This window comes from Trachemys scripta, chromosome 8 (genome assembly GCF_013100865.1).
Source record: "Trachemys scripta elegans isolate TJP31775 chromosome 8, CAS_Tse_1.0, whole genome shotgun sequence".
Lineage (NCBI taxonomy): Eukaryota > Metazoa > Chordata > Testudines > Emydidae > Trachemys > Trachemys scripta.
Genome location: NC_048305.1, coordinates 27,609,791 through 27,624,258, shown reverse-complemented (window position 1 = coordinate 27,624,258; position 14,468 = coordinate 27,609,791). Strand labels below are relative to the sequence as shown.

At 41.4% G+C, this 14,468-nt stretch overlaps 1 protein-coding gene across 1 annotated transcript in view; it reads right to left on the bottom strand.

Annotated features, from left to right (window-relative positions):
- The window catches only part of LOC117881325 (teneurin-2-like), a 219,016-nt gene that overhangs the window by 75,428 nt on the left and 129,120 nt on the right, over positions 1–14,468 (bottom strand). The window contains exon 2 of the mRNA XM_034778438.1: positions 10,568–10,868. Coding sequence (XP_034634329.1) covers positions 10,568–10,793 — 226 coding nt within the window. The 5' untranslated portion in view covers positions 10,794–10,868. The remainder of the gene's footprint in view (positions 1–10,567; positions 10,869–14,468) is intronic.

Genomic DNA, 14,468 nt, shown 5'->3' with positions numbered 1-14,468 from the left:
CTAATTCTTCCAAGCCTAACTCTAAGACACAGCTGTCCAGATAGTTTTCCATTCTGTTTAGTGATTTTATTTTTCGTCTATTAGAGCAGTGTATCTCAACCTTTCCAGACTACCTTTCAAGAGTCTAATTTGTCTTGCATACCCCTTTTACCTCACTTAAAAACTTACAAAATCAGAAACAAAAATACAAAAATACAAAAGGGTCACAGCACACTATTATTGAAAAATTGCTTCCATTCTCATTGTTACCATAGAATTATAAAATAAATCAATTGGAATATAAATACTGTACTTACATTTCAGTGTATAGTAGTATATACAGCAGTATAAACAAGTCACTGTCTGTATGAAATTTTAGTTTGTACTGACTTCACTAGTGCTTTTTATGTAGCCTATTGTAAAACTAGGCAAATATCTAGATGAGTTGATGTACCAACTGGAAGACCTCAGCGTACCCCAGAGGTATGCATACCCATGGTTGAGAACCACTATATTAGAGTACATTGTGAGGAATCAGACCCCTCCCATTCTTGTTTGCTTAGTTTTATTTTGTGATCCCTCCATTCACTCTCCAGCTCCCCATTCCTCCTAGATTAGCATTTTTCCTAATTTCACTGTGACACAATGCTCTCCTAGGGCCAGATTCTGATCTCTTCATTCACAGTAAGTAGTAATTCACCCATTGATATTAATGGGACTACTCAGGAAGGAAGGCACAGCAATGAATGTGGGGGTACTTAATATAGACTCTTCCAAGGAGGAGGAAGTTACAGCAAACTAACGCCACTTCTCTCTTGGAGAGCAGCCACATGATGTTTAACAGGCTTTAAACTTACGTGCCTTGACTTCACCCCTTTAGTTGATTTACCTTAAGTATCCTGAGGGTCCTGCTATAGATATAATCCCAGACAATCAAAGGGGAATAACCAGTTTCATTACCCTCATTTACAGGGGTAGACAGCACACCGGCCAAGCATTAACATTAACACTAAGCATTAACATGGGTCCAACTACCCAAACAATGGAGCAGGAGGTGGCGGCCCTACTGCATGCTCTGGCTAACTGGGAAAACGGAGACAAAAAGGATAACTTTACAAATGGATTCTAACAGAGACATAATTAAGCAATATGGTAATTGGGCCCAGATATACACAAGGGACAGTGGGTGGCTATAAAAATTCTTTCTCGAAGAGGAGAGGCAGATTCCTGGGGAGAAATTGAGACCAGGCTGTTTCCCAAGAGCTTCTTGGCTTTCAATGAACAGGTCAGTTGGTTCATGTCTTCCTCTAACTCAAGAGGGAAGCCCACCAAACTTAGCTTGGAGCAAAGCTTAAGTCTTGATGAGACGAAATATACAAATACTATTTGCGGTTTTAAAATCACTCTCTCTAAAGCTTGGATCCAACTGGTATATAAAAACAAGTTGTATTAAGAAGCCTATTGGTTAGCATCACTGGCCACAAATGCTGAAGGAAAGAAACAAAGGCTCTGAAATCCAAATGGATCCAAATCCAAATGGATTTCAGGGAGTATCCCAATCTTGATCTAAGAGTGGAACAATCATGAGATAAATGGTAAAACAAGAATGAGAACAGTAAACTAATATCCACTTTTCATCTGTCTGAAGAGATGAAAGCCTAGGTGTCCCACGTAGTTCCCCTTTTAATTATTATTCCCATAGGATTCTTTTGTCCCTTTGAGACAATTTGTCCAACGTATACACACACATGAAGCAATCAAATATCCAAAGACCGAGGATTATTTTAGGATATTAACACAACTTGAAATTCAATGGGAATTAGGTGTCTTACTCCCCTTTCAGAGTAGCAGCCGTGTTAGTCTGTATCCGCAAAAAGAACAGGAGTACTTGTGGCACCTTAGAGACTAACAGATTTATTAGAGCATAAGCTTTCGTGGACTACAGCCCACTTCTTCGGATGCATATGTATATGCATATGCATCCGAAGAAGTGGGCTGTAGTCCACGAAAGCTTATGCTCTAATAAATCTGTTAGTCTCTAAGGTGCCACAAGTACTCCTGTTCTTTTTGCGGATACAGACTAACACGGCTGCTACTCTGAAAGGGGAGTAAGACACCTAATTCCCATTGAATTTCAAGTTGTGTTAATATCCTAAAATAATCCTCGGTCTTTGGATATTTGATTGCTTCATGTGTGTGTATACGTTGGACAAATTGTCTCAAAGGGACAAAAGAATCCTATGGGAATAATAATTAAAAGGGGAACTACGTGGGACACCTAGGCTTTCATCTCTTCAGACAGATGAAAAGTGGATATTAGTTTACTGTTCTCATTCTTGTTTTACCATTTATCTCANACTTCTTCGGATGCATATGCATATACATATGCATCCGAAGAAGTGGGCTGTAGTCCACGAAAGCTTATGCTCTAATAAATCTGTTAGTCTCTAAGGTGCCACAAGTACTCCTGTTCTTTTTACTCCCCTTTGTGACTCACTCCTCTTTATTAACCACAATAAATTTAAGTTTCCCCTGTATTATATATAATCCTCAGGACTCCATTGACTCATAGAGCATGAAAGCAAGTGCTAAAATAGAGACATGTAAAAGGGACACATTTACTATAAAATAACCATGTGCTATGGTCATTGTAAAATACTTGCTTAATGTCAGAATATTCCTATTGGACATCAGAGTGAATTAGAACAAGCTACCAGCCATACACGTTTGTATAAAGATAAGAATAACAAATAATTAATGGAGATGTACAAATGTTATGACTTGTTTTTCCTCCACCGATATTATGTCTCTATCTAAAAGGAAAGGTAATGAAATACAAAATGATACTCAGTCCACTTTGGCAAGATATTCCAAGTATTATAAAAGGCTGTTGGGCATTGTTAAGTAAGTTTGTGTTTGTTCCACTGATTTTTTAATATCTTCAAGCACACACTATTTGTTCTGATCATTCCCAGCAGAGATTTACTGCTGAACTAGATCTGACTTGAGATTGAGTGGATGAGAAAGCAGTCAGAGCAATACAAATACTGAGTAACAACTTTCTCTGATGGCTGAAAGCCTGGGGTTTGGCTCAAGCAGAACTTGTGAGACAGGACTGTCAAGTGAAGAACTCAAGAATTGTGCATCCATTCAATTTTTGTACACTTTTCCTCAAGATGGATTCTGGAATTGCTACAGCTGAAAATTAAATTTTAAACCTAAAACGCAACATCTCTTTTGATACTACTACTGAATACATGGAGAGATGAATAGGGCTCCACCTGACCCCAGCTACTACCTGTAGGATGCAATGGAATGTTCACTGCTTGCATCTAGTGCTTCCCAGCTCTACTTGCATAGAAGTGGACAGTTGCAACCAGCCAATTCAAGTTCTCTGTAAACTTAGAGTTCTAAAGTGACAAGTCATCTTTTAAATATATCCTGGTTACAAAAGTCCACATACATAATTTTTTATTTCAAAGTGACTTCTTTAAAGCATGGTTTTAAAACAAAACCAAGACCGCCAACATATCCCCCTACTCTCAAAGTCTTCACTGCTAATCTACCTTCCTTCTGTTGTATCAGTACATGAAGTTGGAAGAAAAATGTTCTCTTATAAAAAAAAATTAAGTGAATCTCTTTGGAAGCAAAATGCATAGCATGTAGACAAATCCACGCCATACCAGAAGGTTGTAAGATACTCCAATATTAAAAAGGTGTTAGAACTACTTTCTGACATATCTCTGCAGAGATGTGTCAAAGGTTTGACAGAGTAAAAATATTTCTATTCATCTTAACATAGAACATTTAAAAAAGATTCTTCATGTTTTCTGACAAATTTGTAACGTTAGAATCTTTTCCCCCAATAAATTGAAGAGCTGAATTTTTCAAACTGACTGGACAATAAAGTTACCCATATGGGGGTGGTGAATTATATTTGCATTTCTGTCTATGCTAAACATTAAAATAAACAATGCTGAGAACAGGTGTCAGAAAAGTTACCACAGGGATAATTGGTTTGTGGCAGCTAAGCATTCATAGCTATGATGCTTTTTGATCCTTTGATGTCAGCTCTTACTATCATTGTGAAGCTGAATTCACCAAGCATTGGATAGTTCACCCAATAATATGAAACATGAGCTGGGTTTAGACCATTGTGAGGCTGGTTAGTTTTCCCTACTGATGTTCTTCTGCAATAGTAATCCTGCTCAGTATAAAAGGAACCACAAGTTCAGACATTTGATGTATGCGCTTGGCTGAGCCAATGGGATGAAGCTACTGCCTATGGGATTATGACAATGCCTAAGTCAGAATCCCTCCTAAATGTAATGGCACTTCAGCCGGGTGGCAGACATAGCCTACCATGCTCATTTTCCACATTTTCACACCAACACTGCAAGGTAGTCTGCTGACAATCAACAACTATGATGGAGAGGATTTTTTTCTTTTGGTTGGTATGTTTGCTAGGAACTAGACAAACCATAAAACTCATTTCACACAAGGATCTAAACTAGCTATCAGACTGTAATGATTTTCAGTCATTATCAATTCTGATTTAAAACTGACAACAAAAGGTAAAAGGTTTTTGTATCCCATCAACTCACAGAGGCACTTATAACTTCTGAAGACCTGTCTGCTCATAAAATAATGAAACAGACATGCAGAGCAGAAAGACAGGGCAACATGCACATCAGAACACCAAACCAAAGTTTGAAGGTCTAATTTTAAGCTTTCCAGCCCTGAGTATAACTTTTATATCAAGAATTTCACTGTCAAGCTCTCATAGATCAAAAATGAAAATGGTACAACTCAGTCTTGTACTTGACAGATTTTTACTGCAATTCTCAAAAACAAGTATCATCTAAGATCTCAACTTAAAGCAGCTGCTTTATGTAGTCTCAATACCATGGTTAATCAAATGGATATATGTCAACAAGTCACACCACAGAGAGCTTTACTGGCAGAAGGGACAAAATATTGGGAAAATATCTGAAACCATTTAAAGGAAAAAATCATTCAAATTCTTCCTACAGTAGTGAAAAGAAAAATTACTTTCAGGATTACCAATTTAAAACACATGTCTATTTCCTGCAAAATTTAAATCCCATAAAAACACCCACTCGAACTTTGAATAAATTAGCATTTGTAAATTCCTAGACGTCTGCAGCTGGAAACTGCATGTGCAAATACTTCTCTTTACATTTTCCTAACTACATTTAGAACTGACCAGCATTTAATTCATACAGAGCTATTGCAGACACTGAAAACACAGTAACAACAGGGAGTCCGGTGGCACCTTAAAGACGAACAGATTTATTTGGGCATAAGCTTTCGTGGGTAAAAAAACCTCACGAAGGGAGGTTTTTACCCACGAAAGCTTATGCCCAAATAAATCTGTTCACCTTTATGGTGCCATCGGACTCCTTGTTGTTTTTGTGGATACAGACTAACACAGCTACCCCCTGATACTTGAAAACAGTGTGCAAATTGTTAAACTATGCCTATTCTCCTGTTCATACACCCTTCATGTAAACAGGAGAAGGGGTGTGTGTGTGTGTGTGTGTGTGTGTGTGCGCGTGTGTGTGTGCGTGTGTGTTTGTGACAATGAGCATTCTCAGGGAGGTGTCCATCCGAAAACCATGGATCTGGATGCCTGAATCTGCCATTGTGTTATCTCAGCAGTTACGGAAATGTCTGGACTGGGAGAGGTTGCTTCAACATGTGGAGAAGAGGGAACCAGAATTGGCGACTCCAAAACAGAGTGATCAGAATGGCCATCGCTCTCCCCCACTGGAGTTTGTGGAAGCTGCAGGATTGGAGTGTGTGTGGGGGGGAAGAGAGGGCGTAGTTCGTCTGGTCTGACCAAATCGACGACCAGAGCGTCACCCAATGAGTGGGCACAAAGTCCTCCCTGGAGTAATACTGGGTGCAGTTGGTGGTGGTGTGTAATATAAAGAGGTCTCTGATTGGTGCATCCCAGCAATATGTCAGTGATTATTGTATCATGCAACTCCCATTCGTGGTCAGTTGCAAAGTTCTGCAGATTCTCTCAGCGGATCACATTCTGGATGCAAGGCAGGTAGGCTGCTGGAAAAAGGATATGATGTCTGAGAATAATTGCCTCCATATGCAGCACTGGGGACCTTGTGCTCCCTTGTTTCTGTAGTATGCTATAGTTGTGTTGTCTGACAAAGATGTGGCAATAGCAGATAGCTAGTAAGACCATATGGCATGTTTTGCATACTACCTGAAATTCAATACGTTTATGTATCCTGGCCTCTCGCATGATCCAGGTGCCTTGTGTCATGTGACCTCCAACATGACTGCCTCAGCCTGAATAAGAAATGTCCCTTATTACTGTCACAGTTAGTGAGCATAGGCATATGAGAGCAGACTTGGAGCAGGTGTTTCCACCAACGAAGAGAAGAGATACTCAATGTTCCACTGGAGGTTATGGTGTCCATGAACTGGTGCAGAGGAGAATAGATTCTTTGGAGCCATATAGAATCATAGAATATCAGGGTTGGCAGGGACCTCAGGAGATCATCTAGTCCAATCCCCTGCTCAAAGCAGGACCAATTCCCAACTAAATCATCCCAGCCAGGGCTTTGTCAAGCCTGACCTTAAAAACCTCTAAGGAAGGAGATTCCACCACCTCCCTAGGTAACCCATTCCAGTGCTTCATCACCCTCCTAGTGAAAAAGTTTTTCCTAATATCCAACCTAAACCTCCCCCACTGCAACTTGAGACCATTACTCCTTGTTCTGTCATCTGGTACAACTGAGAACAGTCTTGATCCATCCTCTTTGGAACCCTCTTTCAGGTAGTTGAAAGCAGCTATCAAATCCCCCCTCATTCTTCTCTTCTGCAGACAAAACAATCCCAGTTCCCTCAGCCTCTCCTCATAAGTCATGTGCTCCAGCCCCCTAATCATTTTTGTTGCCCTCCGCTGGACTCTTTCCAATTTTTCCACATCCTTCTTGTAGAGTGGGGCCCAAAACTGGACAAATACTCCAGAATAGAGGGGAATGATCACGTCCCTCGATCTCCTGGCAATGCTCCTACATATACAGCCCAAAATGCCGTTAGCCTTCTTGGCAAGAAGGGCATACTGTTGACTCATATCCAGTGTCTCGTCCACTGTAACCCCTAGGTCCTCTTCTGCAGAACTGCTGTCTCGCCACTCGGTCCCTAGTCTGTAGCAGTGTATAGGATTCTTCTGTGCTAAGTGCAGGACTCTGCACTTGTCCTTGTTGAACCTCATCAGATTTCTTTTGGCCCAATCCTCTAATTTGTCTAGGTCCCTCTGTATCCTATCCCTACCCTCCAGCGTATTTACCACTCCTCCCAGTTTAGTGTCATCTGCAAACTTGCCGAGAGTGCAGTCTACGCCATCCTCCAGATCATTTATGAAGATATTGAACAAAACTGGCCCCAGGATCGACCCTTGGGGCACTCCGCTTGATACCGGCTGCCAACTTGACATGGAGCCATTGATCACTACCCATTGAGCCCGACGATCTAGCCAGCTTTCTATCCACCTCATAGTCCATTCATCCAGCCCATACTTCTTTAACTTGCCGGCAAGAATACTGTGGGAGACCGTATCAAAAGCTTTGCTAAAGTCAAGGAATAACACATCCACTGCTTTCCCCTCATCCGATGGACTTGTGCTTGTCCAGTTTTTCTAAATAGTCCCGAAACACTTCTTTCTCCAAAGAGGGCTGGTTACCTCCTCCCCATACTGTGCTGCCCAGTGCAGCAGTCTGGGAGCTGACCTTGTTTGTGACAGAGGGAAAAAAAGCACTGAGTACATTAGCTTTTTCCACATCCTCTCTCACTAGGTTGCCTCCCTCATTCAGTAAGGGGCCCACACTTTCCTTCACTTTCTTCTTGTTGCTAACACACCTGAAGAAACCCTTCTTATTACTCTTAACATCTCTTGCTAGCTGCAACTCCAAGTGTGATTTGGCCTTCCTGATTTCACTCCTGCATGTCTGAGCAATATTTTTATACTCCTCCCTGGTCATTTGTCCAATCTTCCACTTCTTGTAAGCTTCTTTTTTGCATTTAAGATAGCTGTAGACAAAGGTGAAGGTGGACAAAGCATGTGATGTATGTGCATGCTGCCACATGACCTAGGATGGAAAGGCAGGTCCTGGCTGAGACCGAAGGGTTGGAGATTATCGGAGCTATTTGTTCTAATAGGCTCTGGAATCTGTCCTGTGATAGATAAGCTCATGGGGCGATCATATCAATGTGAGCTCCTATGAATTCCAGGGACCGTGTAGGATGCAAAGTCAATTTTTCAACATTGATGCTCACTCATAGGGAGGAGAGGAGAGGAGAAGAAGCTGGGACGATGATGCTCACACTTCCTGTTTGGACTGCACTGCTAATAGCCTGTTGTTCAAGTATGGAAAGACAAGGATTCTCTGAGGTCGTAGGTGAGCTGCTACCACACACAAAACATTTGTAAAAACCTTATGGGACCCTGGTAAGTCCGAATGGGAGAACCCTGTATTGGAAGCATCGATGCCCCACTTTGAACCTCAGGGAACTTCTGTGGGTTGGGTGTATGTCGATATGGAAGTAGTCATCTTGCATATCAAGAGCTCTAAACCACATGCTTCTGGGGAGCGGGTCGGGGATGTGGAAGAAGCATGGTCAAACTATGGTGTAGCAGCATGAAACAATGTCCAAGACCCACTTGTCCAAGCTAGTAGAAAGAGTTTGAGATGATCACTGAAAGGGGCAGAGGGCAAGAGTGTTGTTGTACAGAGTGATTGACTGCTATCTAGATGCACTTAGAAATACTGCTTTCATAATGATTAAGTGTATTGCTCAGAGGTCTGCGATGCTGCAACAGGTGGATGGGCTCTGTGTACCTTAGGGGCACTTCTGAGGAGACTCATAGGCCCATTGTTAGTAGAAGTGTAGAGTTCTCCTCCCCCCCCCCCACCAATTATGCAAGTTACAGTGACCTGAGCGCTATGTCAGTGGGAGATGTTTTCCCGCCCACATAGCTTCTGCTTCTCACGGAGGTGGAGTCATTATGCTGATAGGAAAGCACTCTCCTGTTGGCATAGACCACCTACACCAGATGCGCTACAGCGGCACAGCTGCATCAGTGCAGCTGTGCCAACATAGTGCTTCTAGTGTAAACCTTCCCCCAGTCTCCCCAGAGTCAATGGTACCTGGTCTATTGATGGGACTGGAACCGGTAAAGGCACCTGTCTTAGGACTGACCATTCATGGGACACCAGCGGAGCCGAAGCAGGCTGGCGGGCAGCGCAGCCTCTTATCATTCTTGTGCTGTAGAGAATAATCTCATGTTGTTAGGGAGATAGGATTCTATTAGACTGGTAGCCTTAAAAGTTAGAGGAATCCTATGTTAGCATGATACTTTACTAACAGATTTATTTCCTCCTTGGGGAAGTAAGAAGAGAGGGCATATTAATAGTTCAAGCTGCCTAAATCCACTCAAATGTTACACAATAAACCACATCTAATTCTTCAAGTGGAACTGATTTACTTTTTAGCTCCCCTCTATGCAATTTTGGGGCAAGTGACAATCTAATGAAGCAAAAGATTCGGTGAAGTTGAGCAGATCAACGACTGCTCATCTGAAGCAATGTTTACATGTCTCTTCCCCTCACCCCAAGACACACAGAATTATGCTGTGTTTCACTTTATTAAGACAACTCACAAAATAGAAGCAGAAACATGTTCAGTGAGGAACTAACTGAAAGAGAAATATTTTAAGCTATTTCTTAGAGAAGTTTAGATTCTCTTTCATTCAGTAGAATCTAGATAGATATTTGAAGCAGACAATTTTATATTGGAGTAGGTCATTCAAATTGCATATACGTTAATGCAAAGGGAATTGTGTAAAGTTGAAATTTAATATGAGTTTTAGAATCTCAGTGAGGTGCTAATATATTATAGCCAATTATTAATTATGTGTTTCCTCCTGCTATTTGTTTTATTAAATAAAGTATAAACCAACTGCAAAGACAAAATGAAGCCAAAAGAAACAGCATCCCATTTCTATTATACATGTTAGAAACAGGGAAGAAATTCCAAGGTACCAGATTAGCAATTACTGTATGCTAATCACAATGTTTTACTCATTTTAGTAATACAGCCAATCTATCAAAGAAACAAAAAGCAACGTGAAAATGTCACTATTATACCTAAAACTAATACAGATGACATACTGTAAGGTTATAATATTTGCCAATATATGACAAATATGACAGCTGGTTAGGAGTCATTAGTGCTTCTCTATTTAAAATATACGTTAACACAGTGATCTAGGTTTGCCTCACTTACACAAAGTGAATTCTGACAGGATTGGAAGCCTAAATGTACCCAGCTTAACGTGACTATGGAAGGGAACGAATTTCCTAATTGAAAATGCAACCCTGTTGCTGCTTTAAAAAGGTAAAATTACAAGCATTATCCTTTCTCCATTTTACAAGCATTTCTAATGCTACTGGCATGCAGACATATACATTAATGACAGCGGTTATTGTACTGGGGATTATTGGGACCAAACAAAAAAATAATTGTGCCTTACACATACCTTGTCTTGGAAACTCATCTGACTCCCTGTGAACTAGGTCAGAAACTCTATTTCCGTAGTGCATTCTGGTGTCATGATCATAGGCCTTCAACGTCTCACTTGAGCTATAGGACTTCTGAGTTGGTACTCGGCAGTCCTCACTGTCCAATGAAGAACTTGTATAGCGGCATTCCTTTCCACACCGACCTCTTGTTAGAGAGCGGTGTCTTCGGTCTTTTATATCCATTATTCTGAGTCAGGTAGAAAAATCAACGTTTTCAGAATAGTTTATCTTTAATCTTGGGGCTAGTCACTCTACCACCTAAAACCAAAAGATAATAAAGAGTGAGAATTGGAGATACAATATGCTGTGACATTTCACTTTTCTTCACTTGTTCAGAAATACAAAGTGGGCAAACTTGATGGAAAATAAGACCTTGACACGGAGTTCCTTATAAACTTACATAAATTGACTTTAATGGGGGAAAGAAGAAAAAGGAAATGGATTTAGTTGTAAGATTTGTTTCATTTAAACTATGTTTTTATAGAAGAGTTTAAAAATTGATAAAAAACTACTGAAATCTTTTGATTTCTGAATGCACTTTGATAACACAAACTCTGACAGCCTGACATTAGCTCTTGCGATTAAACAGTACAAAGAAAAACAGATTCAAACCAACTAATTATTTCCTTTTGCTGCAGGAGGGCCTGGAATGGAGTATCATTCCAGGAGTATCATATGAAATCGACAATTAAGATTGAATCATGTAAAGACAGTTACAAACATAAGGCATTAATATTCAGCATTAAAGAATTACAATGGTACACATTACATGTTGTGACCATGTGAGTGTACAGCAAGGTCTAGAATGGAATAATTACAAGTTTCTTCTTTATCAATACAGTCCCCTCCACCCTTCCTAACCCCCCTCCATCTCTTTTAAATAAATAAAAAATGTAGATTGAGAAATTCTTCAACACACCATTGCAATTGAACAAATCTGTATTTACACCACATAAGAAAAGAGACTTTCTGGACATCATTTGAAATTGTTAAACTGTTTGATCCTAAAATAAATTTGTCTTGCATGCCTAGAAACATTATTTGATTTTATTTATTATATACACACATGCACCCTTTACCAAGGCTTTCCATGCTTGATACAGCTGTAAAATACATACCCAACAATGTCTATCAGTTATACCTCCTGAGTTCTCCAAAGGAATTAACTTTGTTACATTCCACATTTTCTAACGTAAGGAGGGCTCACATGGCTTTTTTCCATCATTTATAAAGTGAAGGTATCCACTTCTACGTTACCAAATTACAGAAAACTTGTTTTCAAACTGCTGTCTAATTAACTAACACTATGAGCTTTAACTATTCACTTTGCAGATTATCCCACTTCTTGAGCAGGCTAACTTGTTAATCACTGACATCACATCTGCATTTTTAATTTAAACAAGTGTGCAACTTTACTCATATGAGCAGAGGCCCATTGAAGACTGATTACTCATGTGAGTAAGGTTATGTATGCCCATACGTGTTTGCAAGATCAGGGCTTTAGTTTGTAATAAGCTCACCATTGCAGAGTAGATGTGATTGGTCAGTGGAGCCGGTAAACCAGATGAATTTCTTCCCAGCATTCAGACACTGACATTTATACTACTTTTGTTGTTTTCTTTTCTATATTTTGCTCTCAGAAGGAGGAAGTTAGGTAACCAGGAGAGCCAGCTGTTTTAAGACGCCTACATGTACTTTGCAATCTGTGAGTTCTGAAATATAAAAACATGCTTCCCCCCCCCCACACACATATATTGTTCTTGTTTATAATTACAATACATTACAGATAAAACCAATAAACATTCCTTCCCCTCTCCTCCCCCACCCCCAATCCTTTTTTCCCCCTGAGTACTGCTGCTACCTGGGCTAGAGCTAGTGCATCAGGTTAGACTGCAAAAGTTCAACAAACAGATGATTCAAAATGTTCTACAGTTTTCTTGTTTTTCTGTACTGTCTGTGGTTTGTGTGGCTAAGTGCACTTTTGAATATCTGAATTTTTAAAAACCTGGTTGCATTAAGTCCTCAAACCTGCAGCCATTGGCCCACTTACTTAATTTTAAGCACAGGAGCTATTTCAGTGACTTCAATGTGTCTACCCACATTTTCCAAATTTAAGGGTAAGTCCTAAGTCAGTGGTCCCCGCCATGGAGCCCTCCAGGGCATTTATGTGCGCCCGCCTAGTGCCCAGCAGGGGAGAGAAGCCGCGGCCCCGCGCCTGCCGGGGACAGAGAACTCTGGGGCTGCAGGCTGTGGGCGCCGGTGTTCTCTGTCCCCGGCAGGCGCGGGGCCGGCCCGCCTATTGCCCAGCAGGGGAGAGAAGCCAGGGCCCCGTGCCTGCTGGGGACAGAGTACTCCGGGGCTGCAGGTGCCGGTGTTCTCTGTCCTCGCGGCTTCTCTCTGCACTGCCCAAAACTGCCGCCAAAAAAACCCAAAACAACGCTCTGCCTCTGCAGAATGACCGAACGCCGCCCTGTAGTGTGTGCTGCCCCAGGGACGTGCTTGCTCCACTGGTGTCTGGAGCCGGCCCTGTATGTGAGTATTCTTCCTGCACTGATACTCATCTGCTCACAAAGAAGAGAAAACCCTTTCAAGATGGTGAATTGTTGAAGGAAGCATTTTTGACTGGTGCTGATTACCTGTTTCAAGGATTTCCTAACAACGGTGAGATTTTGTCGGCAATACAAGACTTGCAGTTATCAGACAACACAGTTACGAGGAGGATACATGCAATTTCAAGTGACATGCAAACTCAGCTAAAGGATGACTTGGAAATATGTGACTGGTTTTCACTGCAATTCAATGAGTCGACAGATATATTGGATACAGTGCAGTTGGCAGTTATGGTGAGGATGGTATTTAGTGACTTACCCGTAAAAGAAGAGTTACTAAAAGTATTGCCTATGAAAGGGCGAACAAAGGGTGAAGACATCTATAATTAATTCAAATCATACGCAACATCAATTAGTATGCCACTACACAAGCTGTCTGTGATCACCACTGATGGGGTACCAGCAATGATGGGCAGCGCCAATGGATTCATTGCACTGTGTAAGAAGAATGAATCCTTTCCAAACTTTGTCTTATCATTGCATTATCCACCAAGAAGTTTTGTGCATCTAAGTTCTTTCTTTTCAACACATCATGAATGTCGTTATTAAAATAATTAACTCTATTCGAGCGAAACCTTTGCAACACCGACTTTTTAAGGCCCTGTTGGAAGATGTTGAGGATAAACTATCTGATCTTATCTTGCACACAGAAGTACGATGGCTGAGCAAAGGTAAATTTCTTGGACGTTTTTTAAGCCTAATTGAAGAGATCAAAGAATTTCTGAAGTCCACAAATCAGAACTTTGAGCAACTAGAAGACTCCAGCTGGTTAATGGACTTGGCTTTTCTTGCCGACATCACTGACAAATTAAACATTTTAAATCTTGAGCTCCAGAGAAAAGACAAACATGTGGCTCAAATGATAGGTTCTGTAAAATCATTCAAAGCAAAACTGATCTTCTGGATGTCTGTAGCGGAGTGGACACCCGCTCCTGCCCTGAGGGGTTTAAAACAGCCCTGGCAGAGGACTGGGGCAAAGGTAGGGTTACCATATTTAAAAAATAAAAAAAGAGGACACTCCACAGCCCCTGGCCCCGCCCCTTTCCCACCCCCGGCCCCGCCCCAACTCCACCCTTTCCCTGCCCCTTTCCCAAAGTCCCCGCCCTGACTCCCCCCTCCTCCCTCCCAGCCACGCGAAAAGGGCTGCCCGAGCGCTACCGGCTTCACGGTTTGCTGGGCAGCCTCCAGACCCTGCGCCCTCGGCTGGCGCTTCCCCTCCCGGGGCTCCAGCTCCTCTGGGGGAAGCGCC